The following is a 19,820-nucleotide window of genomic DNA, read 5'->3' on the forward strand; positions in this document are numbered from 1 at the left end:
AAGTATATATAAACACAACCTGGCATCAGGGTTTACTTCTGAAAAAACAGTCAAAGTTTCTAATTATAGCTCCATGATTAATTCTAGCTGCACATATATTAAGTATATTAAGATAATGCTATGCTATTATCACCATCAATAAGTTCATTTTACTAAAAATTGTTAGTATTAATTGTTCAGATAAACTATAAAATAACTAAAAGAAGCCTAAGAAACTTTTAAAAAACTAAACATCTGGGAACATTCAAGACAGAATGTTATCCTCAATTCTTAAAAAATAAACAATAAGGAAAAAAACAAGCCTTAACTCTTAAAGTAATTTAAAGAACAATAGCTTTTCTTCCAATTTATTCAAATTATTCTTTAATGCAACTAATTTTTAAATTTACTTCCTGCCCTTTGCTTATTACGTTAATTTCCAAAAATTTAATATTTACTACTTTGAATGAGATTTTTTCCATTACCATTTCTACCTAGAAAAGCTATTTATTGATTTCTGAATATATTTTTGCATAATACCACCTTATTAGACTATCAGTTTTAAAGAACCTTTTTAGTGACTTCCTTAGATTAAGTAGATGACTATAACATCTATGAATAGTAATTTTTTACTATTCTTTTGAATACTCTGATTTTCTTGACTAATTGTATTAGCAAACTCTTCTAGAGTATAAAATAGAGGTGAAAACAGCAGGCAGTTTTAATGAGATTGACTTAGTATGTCCCCATCAAGCATGACACTGGCTATTGGTCTGAGACTGTTTTTAAAGTCTCACATTAAAGACACCATTTTAATCCCATTTTACTGTTTTTAATTGAGAACAGACATTGAATTTTATCTAGTGCGGACTTTTTTTTAACTTTTAAGTAAAAAATGATTATAGATTCATAGGAGGTTGCAAAAGTAAAAGAGAGGTCCCATATACCTTTAATCCAGTGGTCACATCTTACATAACTTCCTGTCAAAACAAGGAAATTTATACTAGTACAAAGCCCAGACCTTATTCAGATTTCAATGGTTTTACAGGTTCTCATGTGTGTGTTCTATCCAATTTATCACATTATAGATTCCTGTGTTTACACCACTTATAAAGATACTAAACACTTAGTTCATCACCACCAGGATCTTATGTGCTCCCCCTTTATAACCACACCCACCTCCCTCCTGCTCTCTTTCTAACCCTGGTCTTGTCACCATTCTATAATTTTGTCATTTCAAGAATGTTTTGTTAATGGAATCACACAATATGTAACTTTACCCACTGAGTATGAATTCTCTTGAGATTCATCCAGATTGTTACATGTATCAATAATACATTCCTTTTAAGTTGCTGAGTAGCATTCCAGTGTGGATGTACCACAACTTATTTAACCATTCACCTACTGAATGACATTTGGTTTCTAAATTTTGGACATTACAAAATAGAGCTGCTATAAAAATTTGTGTACAGACATCAGTGTGAACATTACTTTTCATTTCTCTGGGATCAATGCCTTACATTTCTCTGGGATCAATGCCTTAGAGTATGACTGTTGGGTCATACGGTAAGTTTATGCTTAGTTTTAAAAGAAAGAGCCGAGCTATTTTCCAGAAAGGCTGTATCATTTTATACCCCCACTAGCAACGCATGAAATCTACAATGTCCACATCCTCACCAACATTCAGTATTCCCACTATTTTTTATTTTGGCTCTTCCAAAAGTCAAGGACTCATACCTCATGATGATTTTAATTTCCCTGATAGCTAACCATGCTGATATCTTTTCATATGCTTATTTGCTATCTATATATCCTCTTTGGTGAAATACCTATTCATCTCTTTTGTCAGATTTCTAAATGGATTGTTTGCCTTAAGTTACTGTTTAGAGTTCTTTATATAGTCTAAATACAAGCCCTGTCTCAGATACAGGTTTGCAAATATTTTTACCCATTCTGTAACCTACTTGTCTTTCCATTGCCTTAACAGGGTTGTTTTCATAGAGCAAATGTTTTGAATTTTGATAAAGTCTAATTTTTTTCTTTTATGGATAGTGTTTTTGGTGTTTGGTCTAAGAATTCTTCATTTAGCCCAATATCCTGAAGAGTTTCTTTGAGGTTTAAATTCTAAAAGTTTTATATTTTACATTTAAATCCATGATATTTTCCTGTTTGAGTTTTTTTGTGTGTGCATCTTTTTAGCAGACGTTTTCTCCTATTTTTTATTTTAAATCTACTACAGTTAACATACAGTGTTATATTAGTTTCAGGCATACAGTATAGTGATTCAACAATTCTACACGTTACTCGTTGCTCATCAAGGTAAGTATACTGTTAATTCCCCCATGATACATTTTCAATTAGTTTTTGTATAAGGTGTGAGGTTGAGGTGTTGCTTCACCCACGGATATGTAGTTGTTCCAAGCACCACTGCTGAAAAGCCCATTTATCCTTCTTCCATTGAATTGCTTTTGCATCTTTGATAAAAATCAACTGGCTGTACTTGTATGGGTCTATTTGTGTTCTATATTGAATTCACAACCCTGAGATCAAGACCTGAGCTGAGATCAAGAGTCAGACACTCAAAATGACTGAGCCATCCAGGCACCCCTCTGCGTTTATACCACAAAATACTACAGTTTTGATTACTGAAGCTATATAGTAAGTCTTAAAATTGGATCCTTCCACTTTATTTCTATATTAGATATTTTAGTTCCTTTATCTTTCCATATAACTTTCAGAATAAGCTCGTGTTAAACCTTTAGAAGAATTTGGGGAGAACTGACATCTTTAATATGTTGAGTCTTCAATCTATGAACACAGTACCCTTTCCATAGATTTTGACCTTTGATTTCTTTTATTGGCACTTTTAGTTTCAGCATACACATCCTATACATGTTTTGTTAGTTTTACACCTAAGTATTTTTTTTGAGCAATTACAAATGGTACTATGTTTTTCATTTCAGTTTTCATACATTCATTGCCAATATACAGAAATATAATTTATTCTTTTATTCTGTTCTTGTATCATATAACTTTTCTGAACTCATTTCTAGTTTTATGTAGATCGCTTGGGATTTACAAAATCACTTGTAAAAGTCTTATTTCTTCCTTTCCAATCTGTATGTCTTTTATTATTTCCTTTTCTTGCCTATTACACTGTTCAGAACTTCCAGGACTATGTTGAATAGCAGTAGTGAGAATGGACATTCTTGTCTTGTTCCTGATATTAAGGGGAAAGCATTCAGTCTTTCACCATTAAGTATGATGTGGGTTTTTTCTTTGTGTGTGTGTGTGTGTGTGTGTGTGTGTGTGTAAATATTCTTTAGCAAACTGATAAAGAATTCTTAGTTTGATGAGTTTTTACTATGAATGTTTAATTCAGTTTAATGCATTTTCTGCACTATCAATATAATGTGATTTTTCTTCCTTTTTAATATGGTGGACTATACGGACTGATTTTTTAAATACTGAACCAATCTTATATCCTTGGAATAAAATCCATTTCATCACAGTGTATAGTTCTTTTCATATGTTGCTTGATTTCTTTTGCTAGCATTTTGGGGATTCTGTGTTCACGTTCTTGAGGGATACTGGTCTATAGCTTTCTTTTCTGTACTGTCTTTAGGTCCTGGTTTCAGGACAATATTGGCCTCATAAAATGAATTATGAAGTATTTCCTCTTCTATTTTCTGGAAAAGACTGTGTATAATTCATATTGTTCCTTTACTCTTGATATTCCAGATCCTTCTTTTAAAATTTCCTTTCTGCTTGAAGAACTACCTGTGGTCATTCTTTCAGGATCTGCTATAGACAAATTCTCCTAGCCTTTCTTCATCTGAGACTGTTTTGAATGTACCTTCATTCCTGAATGATGTTTTTGCTGGGAATAGAATTCTGGGCTGATCTTTTTCTTTCAGCACTTGAAAAATGGTGCATTTCATCCTGGCTTCCATGGTTTCTAATGTAGGATCTGTTGTCATTTGAATCATTGTTCCCTTATATGTAGTAGCTCATTTCTCTTTAGCTGTATTCAAGATTCTCTGCTTTACTTTTAGTTTAAGCATTTTTTAAAAAATTGTGGTAAAATACAACATAAAATTTACCATCTTACTTTTTAGTGTACAGTTCAGTGTGTTAAATATATTTACACTGTTGTGCCACCAATATCCAAAACATTTTCATCTTGCAAAATTGAAACTCCATACCCATTAAACACGCTCTCATTTCCAAAGGCCTGATTCTGATTTGTCTGGGCATGGATTACTTTGGGTTTATCTTGTTTGGGGTTCAGTCAGTTTCTGCATCTGTAGATTTTGTCTCTTGCCAAATTGGGCAAGTATAGGCCATTATTTCTTCAGGTCCACTCTTTTTCTCCACTTTCTGGGACTATGACGACATGGATGTTAAATCTCTTGTTAATGTTCCCCAGGCTCCTAGGACTTTTTTTTTTTTTTTTAATCGGCTCACTTTTCTCTGTTGTTCAAATTAGGTAATCTCTGTTGCTCTATCTTCAAATTTACGTTTTCCTGTTATCTTCACTTTTCTATTAAGCTCATGTATTGTTTATTTCAGGTACTGTATCTTTCAGCTCTAAAGTTTCCATATTCTGCTTTATATCTTTTGTTTTTCTAAGATAATTTTTTTAACTTGATTCAAATGTGTTTGTGATTGCTCATGGAAGCATTTTTATGATGGCTGCTTTAAAAACCTTGTCAGATAACTGCAACATCTGAAGCATCTTGGTGTTAGCATCTGTTGACTTTTTTCTCATTCATGTTGTGATTTTCTTGGTTTTTAGTACAGTGATCTTTAATTGCATAATGGACATCTTGGAGATAAAACTCTTGATCCTATTTAATCATTTTTTAGCAGGCAGTCTACTAGTTGAGATGTAGTATAAGGGCAGGGTGAATGTGTATGTTCAGCTTCCTGCTGGGTCCCACTGACACCACCCTGGTAAAAGTGGAGCAAGGACTCTTGCTTTTCTGAACAGGAGTGAGATGGAAGTTCAGCTCCATTCTTGGTACCAGTAAAAGTGGGGTACCACACCATTGCATTGCCTCTGAGTAGGGGTACAAGCTCAGTTCCCTGATGGATCACACTGACAACAGGGAGACAGCAGAGGGGCACCTGGGTGGCTCAGTGGTTTTGTATCTGCCTTTGGCTTGGGTTGTGATCCCAGGGTCCTGGGATTGAGCTCTGTATCAGGCTCCCCACAGGGAGCCTGCTTCTCTCTCTACCTATGTCTCTGCCTCTCTCCGTGTCTCTCATGAATAAATAAATAAAATCTTTAAAAAACAAAAGAAAGAAAGAAAAAAAGCAGAGGCTGACTCACACTGCTTTTTGCTGTAAGGTAGAATGGAAAGTTCAACTTCCTTAAGGGCCCAGCTAACAGGGAAGGGAAGAGGGGGAAGTAGAGTGCCAACCAGCCCTGCCATCCACCATTTTGTTCTGCCTTGTAGATGCCAGATGGAGGAGGGGGCTCAGCTACCCACTGGGCCCCAATGACATCAGGAAAGAAGGGAAGCAGAGTTGACTAGTCCACGTCCAACCACCTTGTTGATTTTAGATGAAGGTGTAGGCTCAGGGCAGGAGTGGGGACTACCCCTGCCTAATACCACCTTGTTAAATCTCATTGCTTCCAGATTGGGGTGGAGGCTCAACTGGCTCCTGGACCCCACTGATGGTACCTTAGTGAGAGAATCACTTCCTTCTGCAGGTAGTGGGATGGAGGGGGGACAGTGAGGGAAAATCAAATTCCTGACCAACCTGCCAAAACCACCCAGCAGGGGGAATCAAAGTGCTGTCTGCTTTTGCTAGGCAGGGAATGAGAGTTTAGGTCCTTGATCTGCCCAGCCAACATCACTGAGTGGAGGAATTCAAGCACTGCCACTTGCTTCTTTGGAGTAGGGTGGGATTTTTCTGGGGGTGTTTGGCTGCAGTAGGGCGGGGACTGCCAAAAAGATTTACTATTGTTAGGCTACCCTTTCCCCGATTCACTTGGCTAAAGAGAACAGGCTTTTCTTGGAGCCCCTTTTGTCTGTGCCTATTGGTGATTCAGGTCAGAGGCTTTTACAGGACCTGTCCAAGATATACGGGAGGCAATAAAAATAACCCAAGGAACTCACTATTTGTGTCATTCTTTGAGTCTCAAAGTCTGTAGGCAGTCTGCCTTCTTGTTTCCACCTTTCAGAGTGTTCCTGTACTTGAGGTGTTATGTTTAAGGGTTTTAGTTGTAAAAGAGGACCTAAGAGGAATGGGATTCCTTCAACTTGGGAGAACCAGAAATCTCCTCTAAGTGATTTTCATGTTGAAAATAACATTTATTTGCTTTGTGTGTGTATGTGTGTTTTAAAAGGAACTTTATTAGGTGTCGGGGTAATAATATTTACTTTCTAATCTTCCACATTATGCTTAAAAATGCACTATGGAAAACTGCTGTAACATTATAGATCATAATTTTCTTCTGAAGTTCCAATTATATCTATTTGTAACATTCCTGGCTAATTTAGCTTGCTTCATGTTATTTAACTGCCTGTCCACCTCAGTACTTTTAAACTATAATATTCCAAAGGAAATAATCATATTTCATTCATCATTACCTAGTAATATCCTCAACACACTCAAACAGCCAAGGGGAAAAGTTCACTTTAAAATTCATTTATGGGGCACCTGGGTGGCTTGGTTGAGCGTCTGCCGTCAGCTCAGGTCATGATCCCAGAGTCCTGGCGAGTCCCTGCTGAGCAGGGAGCCTGCTTCTTCCTCTCTCTCTCTGCCCCTACCCCCTGTTCATGCTATCTCTCACGTGCTCTTTCCCTCAAATAAAAAATAAATAAATTAAAAAAAAACTCCTTTATGAGCTCTTTTTAATAATCCAAAAGAAATCCTTTTTTTTAAAGTAGGCTCCATGCCCAATGTGGGGCTTGAACCCATGACCTTGAGATCAAGAGTCACATGTTCCACCACCAGCCAGCTAGGTACCCCAGGAAATCTTATTTTTAATTTGTCTGTGACATTTTTCTCTTTAAGTAACCTTCCTTACTGCTACCAACATCCATTGTAATAGTTATTCCTCTTGAATTATACCAATAACCAGGAGGAACTTGAAGGAAAGGAGGCAAGAAGGTTTTGTTTTGTATTTTCCTACTTCTTTAAATGAAACACCTGTACATCTCACTGAACCTAAGAAATGGATTCTTGGAAAAAAAATCATTTATCTATTGACTTATATTTAACTTTGGAGAGTCTAAACATACAGTTTTAATTGATCTTCAATTATTTCCTGTACTCTTGCTTTAAATAAGAAACTATAGAATAGTTTAACAACACTGAAGACTCTAATGAAAAATATCACTGCTTCAATAGTTGCTTTCTTGCCATAATTTTCTATAATTAACATTAACTCTTTGTTGTGTTCCTCTAGAAACTCTACTCTGGCTGGGAAAAGGGATGGTCCAGGTGATGAGGTAACATAAGATATCTCCAAAGAACATAGGGCTCTACTGATCCAGTTGGAAAACCAGAGTTCTAGGAAAAACTTTGAATTTATCACATATAAAAATAAAAAAAAACTTTTGAAAACACAGATTGAAACTAAGTTTTCTAAAGAACTATGTAGTCCCTGACTTATGATGGTTTGACTTATAATTTTTTGACTTTACAATGGTGCAAAAGTGATTTAACGTCATCTAGTAGAAACCACAATGAATTTTTATATTTTCCCTGGCTAGCAATAGGTGGTATGATACTCTCTCATGATGCTGGGCAGTGGTAAGGAATAGCACTCTTAGTCAGCCATGTGATCATGAGGATAAACAACCAATACACTTAAAGTCATTCTGTTTTTCACTTTCAGTACAGTATTAAATAAATTACAAGAGCTAGTCAACACTTTGTTATAAAATAGGCTTTGTGTTAGAGGATTTTGCCCAACTCTAGGCTAATATAAGTGCTCTGAGCATGTTAAAGGTAAGGTAGGCTAAGCTGTGACACTCAGTATGTTAGGTGCATTAAATGCATTTCCAACTTATGATGGAACATAATCCTATTTAACTCCAGGAAGGTCTGTATACAATATAACATAGACAAGGATCTTCTATTAACAGCATTAATGCAAAAACTCCATTTAAGTCTCCAAATCAGTAAAAAATAAGCACAAGAATTAATTATGTATACAAATAGACAACAGGCACATGAAAAGACCCTTAACACCCTTGGTTATTAGGGAAATGCAAATCAAAACCACAATGAGATACCACTGCTCACATACTATGATGGCTATAATGAAAAAGACAGTAACAAGTGTTGATGAGGATAAGGAGAAACTAGAATCCTCATACACTGCTGGTGGGAATGTAAAATGGTTCAAGGAATTTGGAAAACAATTTGTTGGTAATTCAAAAATATTAAACATAGACTTACCATATGACACAGAAATTCCACTCATAGGTACATACCCAAGAGAATAAAAAACATATGTTCACATAAAAACTTAATACAAAATATTCATTGCAGTATTATTTACCATAGCCAAAAAGTGGAAACAACCCCAATGTCCACGAACTGATAAATGGATAAACAAAATGTGGTGTATCTATACAGTAAAATATTAGCCATAAAAATGAAGCACTGATACATGATATAACATGGATGAACTTTGAAAACATTGTTAAATGAATGAGGTCAGACACAAAGTCCACATATTATATGATTCCATTAATATGAAATGTCCAGAATAAGTAATCTACAGAGAAAGTAGATTACTGGTTGCCAGGGGCTGGGGGAAGGAAGGAATAGGGATGACTGCTAATGAGTATGGGATTTATTTTTGGGCTGATGAAAATGTTCTGGAATTAGATAGTGGTGATGGTTGCAGAACCTTGTGAATATACTAAAACCCACTGAATTGTATACAAGAGTGAATTTTGTGGTATGTAAATCATATCTCAATTTTAAAAATGATTAATTAAGGCTATTTAACCTAAACAGGAAAAAAAAAACCACCAATGACCATGTAAACTTTAAGTTTCCTTTTTTTATACTGTAGCAAGATAACCGTAACTTTTTCAGGTTGACTCAGATCCTATTTTCTGACACTTTGAGGGAGTGTCAAATAGATTTTTCTAAAGAGATGCAAATATAAAGAGGTAATGATTTAATAAGCAGCAATTCAAAAACAGAACACAGTTACCCAAGCACACACCTGAGGACTACTTTATGAAGACTGTTAACTAGTATCTGGACAGTCCCCTCCCCTTTTCCAAATACTATAGTTTTTGTTTCAAATGTTCACATGTAAGACACCTGTTTAGAAATCCCAAAACATTATGTCATACAATGTTACAAACCCCATTTCTCAGGCCAGGTCACAAAAACCTATTTAACCCACAATGTATTTGGAGAGTAGAATCGATTTCATTTTCTAACTCTACCTATACATTCCCATAAAAATATCTTCTCAGGCAAACCACAGAGAAGCTTTCTCCCCTGTAGGAGATTACATCTAGAATGAGTCACTCACCTACATGCTGTTCTCAACTCAAGCATGGCAGTTTAGCAGAAGATCAGTGAAATTTGCAATCTGAGACTAGGGTTTGATTCCTGCCTCCTCTACTAACTAGTTGTGCAACCATGAGCAGCTTATTCAACCTTTCCAGGCTTTAGCTTCCCTATCTGTAGGTTGAGAAGAATTATGTCTACCTCATTCAAGTTGATATAGACGGTGTCTAGTTACAGAGGACATTCAGTAAATGCTAATCTACAAGATGTATCAATCCACTTTTCCAGTATTAATTAGCACAGCATAGTTAACAAAATGCAACATTTTTTGATAGCTAAATTTCCCCAGTCCTTGGTGTTATCATTGAATGAGAAATGTCACTAGAAAGCTAGCAAAAGTGTAGAAAGTGCAGAATGGTGATTTGAGGGGCACATACCATGTAATAGGGTTTATAAAAATCTTCAGGGTAGGTGAAGAACAAAACAAAGCTGGTTAAACATAATTTGAAAAAGCATAGTAAATATTCTTTCATTTAGAAAAAGCTTTAGCAGGCAGCCCTGGTGGCGCGGCGGCGGTTTAGCGCCGCCTGCAGCCCGGGGTGTGATCCTGGAGTCCTGGGATCAAGTCCCATGTGGGACTCCCTGCACGGAGCCTGCTTCTCCCTCTGCCTGTGTCTCTGTCTCTCTCTCTCTCTCTCTCTCTCTCTCTCTCTCTGTATCTTTCATGAATAAATAAATAAATAAATAAATAAATAAATAAATAAATAAATAAAATCTTAAAAAAAAAAAAGGAAACTAACGCACCACCACAGGCAAGATGGTGGTGGTGGTGTGGACTCTGACGACACCTAGCTCAGAGAAAAAAATTGTACAAAAAAAAAGAAAAAAGAAAGAAAGAAAAAGCTTTAGCCTATTAATTTCAAAATACAAATAACAAAGCAAAGCTGAAAAACACCAGTATAGGAAAAAAAGTTCAATTTGTACTAATCCTATAATCTAGAACTGTGCTGTTGAATGTGGCAGCCAATAGCCACAGGTGACTATTTAAATTTAAAATAGTTCAAATTAAATTTAAAGTTCAGTTCCTCAGCCACACTAGCCACGTTTCAAGTGCTCCATAGCCATGTGTGGCTAGTAGCTACTGAACAATGATGATCTAGAAGTTATGGGGTTTTTTTTAAGTTAATCTTTACTATTATTTTATCTTATTTTCAGGCTCCTAAATGTAAAAAATTAGAATATCTGAAGTTTTTAGTATAGATTCTACAAGATTTCTGGAGAGTTTTCTACCAAAACATTATATGTGAGACACACTTCAATCTATTATGTCAAAATCATCTTTTGCTTCAGGCTATCAATTTAACATCTGCTTCTAACACATATCAAATGACTGAACCAAGTTTCCTATAACAAGCTTTGTGGACCACAGGATTAGAGGCAAGCTCACAGAAATCTAGATGACCAGGTCAAGTTTGAAGATGAGATCATCATTATACAGAAGATTATAAAAATCAATTTACATGGTGGATTAAACATAACTAGTTTTTAAGGTATGTAATATACCATGGGTATATTAGTGAATATTGGGAAGCCTGACAAGTTATGCTACTGCTGTAATTCTATTTATACTAATAAAGGAAAAGAATGATAGGAAGTATAAAAGCGCTTTTGGATTTACACACAAATATAGGGTAGCTAACAGTCAGGAAACTAGCACTATTTCATGGGGAAAAAAACCCTCCAAAGACCATGTGGAGACCTGACTCCAGGTGGGGCAGTAGGCTAGCTTTCTGTTTTGTAGGCCTGTTCTTTAGTTTATTCACATTCCTTTCTAGTTGATACTTTCCAGAAAGGAAGGTAAATACGCAGAATAGGTAATGCCAGTAATTGAGCCATTTGGTCACTCTATGTTGAAGCATAAAACACTGTTATTAATAGGTAGTATGTCCAAACACCCTTGGCCCCAGAGGTATGTGTATACAATGAGCAGAGATCACAAAAACGGTGAGGATGCTCTTTTACATTATTTGGTAAGCTGTGAGTGTAAACTGTTTTTTAAGATGGAGTAACAAGGTTCCCAAGTTAAAAATGACTATCAAAATATCAGTAATCCTAGATATTTTCTAGTAACTGTGAGTTAGAAGCGATTAATTTAAAAAGGAGAGTGGGAGAGATAGGCAGATTGATGGCAACATAAAGTTTCCAAATGATAAAAGAGTTTTTAAAAATAATGAATTTGAGATATAAATTACAGAGCAAGTCAATGTACAGGCCACTTAACAGAGGCAATTAGCTTGATATTAAGGTAGAATATGACCATTAATTTTCAGAATATGGGATAAAAAGTTTAAGTTATTTTAAATTTTCATTTAAATCATATTTAGGGGGATCCCTGGGTGGCGCAGCGGATTAGCGCCTGCCTTTGGCCCAGGGCGCGATCCTGGAGACCCGGGATCGAATCCCACGTCGGGCTCCCAGTACATGGAGCCTGCTTCTCCCTCTGCCTGTGTCTCTGCCTCTCTCTCTCTCGCTCTCTCTCTCTCTCTGACTATCATAAATAAATAAAAATTAAAAAAAATAAATAAATCATATTTAGGGGCACCTGGGTGGCTCAGTTGGTTAAGCGTCTGCCTTCAGCTCAAGTCATGATCCCAGAGTCCTGGGATCCAGCCCTCTTGTTGGGCTCCCTGCTCAGTGGGGAGTCTGTTTCTCCCTTATCCTCTGCCCCTTCCCTCTCCCCCCAGTTCATGCTCTCTCTTGTTCTGCTGTCTCTCAAATAAATGTTAAAAAAATAAATTTTTATATTTAAATGTCTAGTCCATTATAAGATGGAGAATTGGGGGATCCCTGGGTGGCTCAGCGGTTTGGTGCCTGCCTTTGGCCCAGGGCATGATCCTGGAGTTCCGGGATCAAGTCCCACATCCGGCTCCCTGCATGGAGCCTGCTTTTCCCTCTGCTTGGGTCTCTGCCTCTCTCTCTCTGTCTCTCATGAATAAATAAATAAAATCTTAAAAAAAAGATGGAGAATTGTACAATTTAAAAGATTTCAATTCAAAATGAAAAACTCTTGACATAAAAAAAAGCTTTGATACAATTAAACATAACAGCTCATTTGCAGGCAATACTGGATCATGTTACTATAGTTATCAGTGTCCAAACTGTTCTGCAAAGCACTTGTGTCCTTTGAGACTTCAATAGATGGTTGAAAAAAAGGGTTTTGACATGAAGTCTCAAATGATGTGGGCTATATCTTTTTTGCAGATTCAGCATGTACAAATATCATCTTAAAAGTTCTAAGAAGTTATGAGGTAAAGACATTGGCCAAATACTATTTACCTCTATAACTGCCACATGTATTTGATTATGTTACACTCCTTTGTTTCGTTTTTGTTTTTGCATGACAGAGATGGTTGCTGGGGCATAGATACATCTTTAACATTTCCAGAGACTTCTCAGTTAAAAATACTGTATATCATATTTCAAGTTCTTTAAGTACAAATACCACATAAAAGACCAAATCCAAAGGATTTTATTTCTAGACAGGAAAACCCAGTTACTTGTGGCATATTCAAATAACCAAAACAAATGTATTTAGAGTAATGGGGAGGGAGGTGTGACATATTAATTTCTGTCCCTAAAAGTGAAATTAATAGGACTTATCCTAAAATATAAAAAGGTGTGCACATTTTGTTTTGGTATATTTTAGAGAAAGTAAGTTAAAATTCTACTTATTAACACTATATATTGACTTTATCCATGTCTTCAAGGACATACTTCCTTCAAGAAGTTGACATCTAGGATACACCAGCTTTCACCAATCGTAAGACACTATCATGTGTAAAATATACTATTATATATCCCTAAGGGGAAAGAAACACTGCAAATTAAACAATCGCATGCCATGGACTGTGAGATGCCTTCCAATTTGACCAATGTCGAAATGTGAACATTAACTTTGCTTTCTTCCTTCTTCCACACATATTCTTCAAACGTTCTTTGTCTTTCCCCTTTAAAGATGATATTGAAGAGGGGAACAATATAAAAAGGGACAGATTCAAGAGATTCGCATTTACCTTATCCTTATAATTATATTCAGATATAATAATGGCTGTTTAAACAGATCAATCAAACAAATCACTTTTAATTGTTCTGCTTGATTCAGAAAAAATTACCCCAGAGGAAAAACACAGAACTTCCTCACACAATTCTGTTAGACAGATTCATTATATTATTTATTAGACACTTAAACCATGCACTGAACCACATACTTTATATATATTATCATTTCACTTAATTCTCACCACAACCCTATGAGGTAGGTATTATTTCATCCCTATCTTACAGATTAGAATGTTGAAGCATAGAGACATTAACCAATTTGCATAAGATCACTAAATTATTAAGTGGCAGAGCCAGGACTCAAACCCAGGTCTTTATGGCTCCAACACTTTGCCATACATCCAAATTATCTTACAAAGTACCTTCTAAATTTTAAGGAGGTAAGTAAAACTGAAATATTGAATTGCTAGTAACTAATGTGTTGGCTTAAAATAGGCCAAATGTATAAAATAATAGTTGTCTTAAATGGATACATTTTATCCTCAATCTGTTTCAGAAAACTAACATTTACAGTTGTTTTATCTTTGTTTTTATGCTACTTGGTATTAAATTGATAAGCTGGAATATGTGAGATCTGCTAATTGTTCCAGATTAGTGACACAGGAAACTAGCAAATCTGAAGTGGGGTAGAAGAAGACATTTAATGCCAAATATAAAACTGCAGTTGGTTGTTTTTATTTTCTATTATGTGAATTGGGGAATTGCATGTATAATATAGATTTGCACAATTGCATTCCAATGCTTTAAAACTTGTTATCCATCAAAACACATAAACAACTGAGCTCTATAACACTCATGCATTACCAAGAGACCACCAAAATGTCACTGTTGTACACTGTAATCTGGATCACTGGGTCTAAAGCATCCAGTCTGCACTGGGAAACTGGCGCCCTTGACATCACCCAACATTCACAGCCTGCTATATCACATGTCCCTGAGTATGGAACTCTAGAGCAAATCTTGTCAATGATCACAATGATATGAATTTTTTAGTGTGTGATAAATTTTTAAAAAATCTTTACAATTCTGCAATTCAGACTTTCGATAAATGATCTACTATATTTTTTTATCTATAATTTACCAATTATCATGTCCTTGGTCAAGAGTGCACATCCCAATTATGCCAGTCTCCTTAAATAAAAATAGGATATACTCATTTTAATTTCCAGAAACATACTAAAGAAAAGGCAAAGTCTGCCTATACTTGTTTCTTTAGGTTTATCTCTTTATCTTAAAATTTAAATGTACCAAAGAAGTTTCACATTTTGGATCAATCCAATTAGTATAGGAAGAGCTGCAAAAAAAGCAAACTTTCCTAAATTTTAGTTGAACAAAAACTGACATCTTATAATATCATAATCACTGAAAACAATGAAGTGCTCAGTAATGTGTCACAGTTACTATTGACAGTTGACATGTAACAATACCTGTCCTCTCCTCAGATCTTCACTTGGGGGAAAGAAAAAAACCTGAAAGGTGATAGAAATGAAACAGGAAAAGGAAAAGAAACTTAATAAAACATTTTTCAAAATCAATGATCATACTTCAATAGAATGTATTTCCCTACAGATAAAAATAAGAAACCTAATATCAATATAGTAGAAATACTCCAGAATCCAATACAATCTTTGAAGATAAAAATGGATGCACATTCACTGAAGATGGTTTCCAACACAAGGGTCTCATTTTTTATAAAGAAAATATTTATATAATTAATATTTTAATGCATTATGGGTACTTGCTATTTAAAACAATTCAAGGTGGCTATTTTTATACAGCACATTTCTATAAAGCAAAAATAACCTTAAGTATATTAAGGCTAAATTAATTAAAATTGTTCTTATTTACATTTACTATCATTTATCCTTTATTGAAAACTTAGAAAAAGTGTCACTTTAGGTCAGGCTTATGATCTAGTAAATGTTATCTCTGACAGCAGTGGCAAGGAATTTACAGAATAGTCACAATTCCTTGATATCTGTCTCCTAAACCGTCAGACACTCAAAAACATACTAGCATCTTTAAATAACTCACTAAAGAGTTGTGAATTCACCTAGACTATTTAGGACACTATTTTGTTTTTAATCTTGTACTAACCTTGACTGCTTACATAGTACTTCCTTTATTATCCTAAATTTGCTTCTTTAAACATTTGGCCTAGTTCTAGCCTATCATGTTATGACCCATGTTTGAGTTAACCACAAGGGTTTTTTTGTTTTGAGCACCATGAGACCCATGTGAGGTCTTAAAAGCAGGAAGGCTATGTAAAGGAATGAAGAAACTGCCTTGTATTTTCGGTGAGGTACTCAGGTTTTTAAGATTGCTCATATTTCAATGTAAGATTAAAATGATTAGAACAGAAGTAACATTGATAATCACCCTATTCCTGACCATCATAATTCACTCAGTGGATGTCTATTGGATTCATAATATACATGTGCCAGGCACTGTGTTAAGTGCTGAGAATACAAAGGAAAAAAAGGCTCTCCTTTCAAGATTTTACAATCTACTAGGAATCAGACCACAAATGTAAATCTCTATAGAGACCAACCCTGACACCTTTTAGCCCAGAAAGAAAAAATTTCGATGAATTTACTCAAGTAAATATCTTTCAAAAAATGACTTTATTCTGGTAAAATATAATTACTTTCTATTAAGAACTTACTGGGGGAGGAGATGGCATAATAGCAGACATAATATTAAGTTCAATATTAGACTTCTGAATGAAAATTCTCAACCTTTTCCTTGCTGGCTTCAATTTCCAAAATTGTATCAGAAGTAATTTACTTGAAACAGATGAACCACCAAAGGCAACAAAATATCTAAAGGCCATTAAAAAATCTTTAAAAAATTAATCTAGGCAACTCCAGCTCCCTGTGACATATCTTATGCCAGAATATCAAGAAAATTCTTTGAAAATGGCAAGTTGTGGAATCCTATCTGCCAGGTTCTGGAAACCATGACAGTAACTGAAATAACTAGGCTTTAACAAGTGCGATCGCTTATAATACCGTAACTGTTTCTGAAAAATACATGACCTCCAACTACTGGCTTATTTATTTATACCCTGAATTTTTCCACAAAGGATCTGAAGCAGCTACCTTAATATAAAGCAAAGCACATGAATTATACCCACTCGGCTTTGAGTTATGGCTCTGTCGTTTACTATTTATAATCTTTGTGCCCTTAACTTCAGATATTCCGTTTCTTAATCTGTAATAATGAGGATCACAACCCTACTCTGTTGGGTCATAGGAAGGATAAAATGAAATAGCATGTACCACAGTATCTGGCATATAGTAAGTGCTAAATAAATATCAGTTTTGTGCCTTCCTTATCCAAATGTATGCTATGTAGAAAAAAGATAAGGTGGAATTTTAAATGATTTTTTAACACATTGATACGTGCCAAGCAGAAATGTGGACTGATTATGAGTTGCAAATGTTACCGTTTGCATGTAACAATCAGGCTCAAAGCAATTCAATTTCTTTTCACAAGGTCAGCACTTTGAGAACATATTTTATAAAGCTTTTAGCTATATTACTCAATGCAAATAAATCTGAAGGAAAAAATGAATGAAAAGAGTCTGTTTGCATACTAATTTCCATACTATCCATTCAAAGGATGATAAAACATTTTAAATTCAATTTCCTTATAATACATCGATAGTATTAAACAGGCTAACAAAAATTTAAATGTAATCCTGCTAGTCTTAAAAACGTGATTTCCTTTTTAAAAATATTTAGAAAACATCTATCAATATCTTTTCCATTGAAGAGCAGCGTTTAGCTTAGATTTTAAAAATATGATCCAAGTCACAAAATACTAAGTACCAGCCGTAAGCACTATTACAACTCTGCTCACGTTAAGGAGAGCAAGTAAACATTTTATACAGCAGTGGGTGGAGGTGACTAGGAAAAAATTGAAAAGCAATTTGAACTGACTCCCCTCCCCCTCCATTATACCCGAGAATGCAAGTGTCCCGCATCTCAGATCAAACTGAGCCTCGGTCTTACTGACGTAACCAGTAACCCTATCCACCTCTCACACTGCGGAGGCCGGCAGGGCAGCGGCTGCCGCCAAGTACACCACTCATCAGAGCCTGCCCCATTCCACCCCCGCGTTTCAGTCATGCTTTCCAGAAATGGGGTCACTCACTAACTATTACACACACGCAGGCTATCATCCTGTAATCCCCCAAAGTCCGCTGCGGGGATAGAAGATAGCAAAAAGTCAAGAAGGGAGAATCACAGACGTGCCACCATCAGGAATTGATTTTCCACTTCGGAGAGGAGCGCTGATGCCCTGGAATGGGTCTTGTCTGGATTATTTTCGCAGACCCCGAGTTGGTTCTGGGACAGGGACGGCTGCGAAAGCTCGATGCTAGGCTGTGTCCGGGGAAATTGTTTTGCCGTGTTTGGGTATATTGTTTTGGGTTTTTGGCACTCGGTTAGGTGTCTCAGGGACCGTCATCGAATAGATCCCGGGCGAAGAAAACCTGAAAGCCCTTTAGGGCGGCTAATGATCGCCTTGAACATCACCCTCTCACCTCCATGGACAGGAAACTCAAGTTAAAGCTCCTAGGGACTGGGGTCCTCGAGCTCAGCGACCTCAGAAATGGGGGAGGGGGGTGGATCTCAGGCTTCCACTTTCTCCTTTGCACCAGCAGAAACCGCTGCGGCAGACAGACTGGGGGGAAGGCAAAAACCCTTGGCTGTCCTGTACCCCTTACCCGAAGCCCCCACAGGTCGCCAGTCCTGCCTTGGGCCGTTCTGGCCCCTGCGCGCCCGACTCACAGCACCAACTCCCTCCCCTGGCCGGACTCGGGAGTCCCTGCTTCCCAGCGAACCCAATCCATACCCCTCCCTTACACTCCAAAGTCGCCAGGGTCCAGGGAAGCCCCCAAGCAGGCAGGGCCAAACTTCCCAACTCCTCTTCGGCCCCCGCTCCGCTTCCCGGTCCCCCCACGCAAAGTTGATTAAAATCAGCTTCTTGCAAAGCCCCAGCGCCCACTCCAAACCCTACGCGCCACCACACCACAGCCCCCCGAGCGAGGGAGGGGAGGTGAGGGTGCGGGTGGAAGAGAAGGGCAAATAGACCAACCCCAACTACCCAAACCGGAATCCCAGACCGAGGGGAGACGCGAGCAGCAGAGGAAGGGGCCAAGTGGCCAGCTCCAGGGAGGGGAGCTGGCCGGCGGGGGCGAGGGGAGGGGCGCGCCAGCCCCCGGCCGCCCGGCGGCACTCACCTCAGCGCTGTCGGACGGGCTCTCCACAGCCATCTTCTGCCACGGGTCCGCCAGCTGCGCCAGCGGCATCTTCCCCCCCGGCCCGCCGCCTTCACCGCCTCCTCCCTCCCCGCCCGCCCCGCGGCCGGCCCCGCTCTGTCGCCGCCCGAGCCCCACGACAGCAGCAGCGGCGGCGGCAGCAGCAGCAGCACCAGCGCCGGCTGCCCGGGAGAGGGCTCGGCGCCGACACCGACCCTCGAACGCCGCGCGCCTGGCTGGAGATGTCCGCGCGCCGAGCGAGAGCCTCGCGCCGCTGCCGGGCACCGGGTCTCGCCCCTTTCTTCCTCTCCTCCTTCCGCCGCCGGGACTACAGCTCCGCCCCCCCCGCCGGTTCCCGCGCCCGCTCCCAGCAGAACAGCGGCGGCCGCGCGCTCCCCCACTTCCGCTCACAACATGGCGCCTAAGCGATACCTGTCTCTCAGAGCGAGGCTCGGCCGCCGCCGCCACCGCCGCGCGCACCCGGGGGCGGGGCTTGGGAAGACACGCCCCCGGCCGCCGCGCTTCGCTCCTCCCTCCTTCCTCGCCCCAACCTCAGCTTCTGGGCCTCGCCTACTTTCAGGAAGGGCGAGCCGGAGAGATCTGGGGGCGTCGGCGGGCGGCAGGGGAAAGAAAAGGGGAAGGGCAATGAAAGCTAAAGGCTGGGAGCCCTAGGCTAAGGGTCCGAGCAGGTCGGAGGCTACTTAAGGATGTAGAGAACAGTGGTCTCCGCCTAGCTGGGGAGGGAGGTGGGCGAGGCACAGTGGGCGCAGTCGGGTGTCAAGGACCCGGGGAGTGAGTGGGTGTCTTTTCGGTCTGACTCCTCAGTGGGTGTTTGTGGGGAGCATAGTGTCTATGGGCACATCCTTTAATGGGCCAGGATCCGCCCCAGGCTCACACGCTGGGCACTCACCTGCCGCCCCCTCCTCCGTAACGTCCCCCAGGATGGGGACACGTAAGC

At 38.5% G+C, this 19,820-nt stretch overlaps 1 protein-coding gene across 9 annotated transcripts in view; it reads right to left on the bottom strand.

Annotated features, from left to right (window-relative positions):
* Positions 1-19,331, bottom strand: part of RPS6KA3 (ribosomal protein S6 kinase A3) — a 112,819-nt gene extending 93,488 nt beyond the window's left edge. For 3 of the 9 annotated variants that reach the window (XM_035711678.2, XM_025438321.3, XM_025438328.3), the window contains exon 1: positions 18,845-18,978. Coding sequence is in view for 4 of the 9 variants with exons in the window: in XM_025438342.3 (XP_025294127.1) it covers positions 15,024-15,065; positions 18,845-18,913 (111 nt within the window). In the remaining 5 variants the exon portion in view is untranslated. Of the gene's footprint in view, positions 1-15,023; positions 15,066-18,844; positions 19,193-19,294 lie in introns of those variants that run through there. The other 6 variants (XM_025438342.3, XM_025438317.3, XM_025438334.3 and 3 more) reach the window with 6 other exon arrangements.
* Between the last annotated feature and the right edge of the window lie 489 nt (positions 19,332-19,820).

This window comes from Canis lupus, chromosome X (genome assembly GCF_003254725.2).
Source record: "Canis lupus dingo isolate Sandy chromosome X, ASM325472v2, whole genome shotgun sequence".
In the NCBI taxonomy this organism is placed as follows: Eukaryota; Metazoa; Chordata; class Mammalia; order Carnivora; family Canidae; genus Canis; species Canis lupus.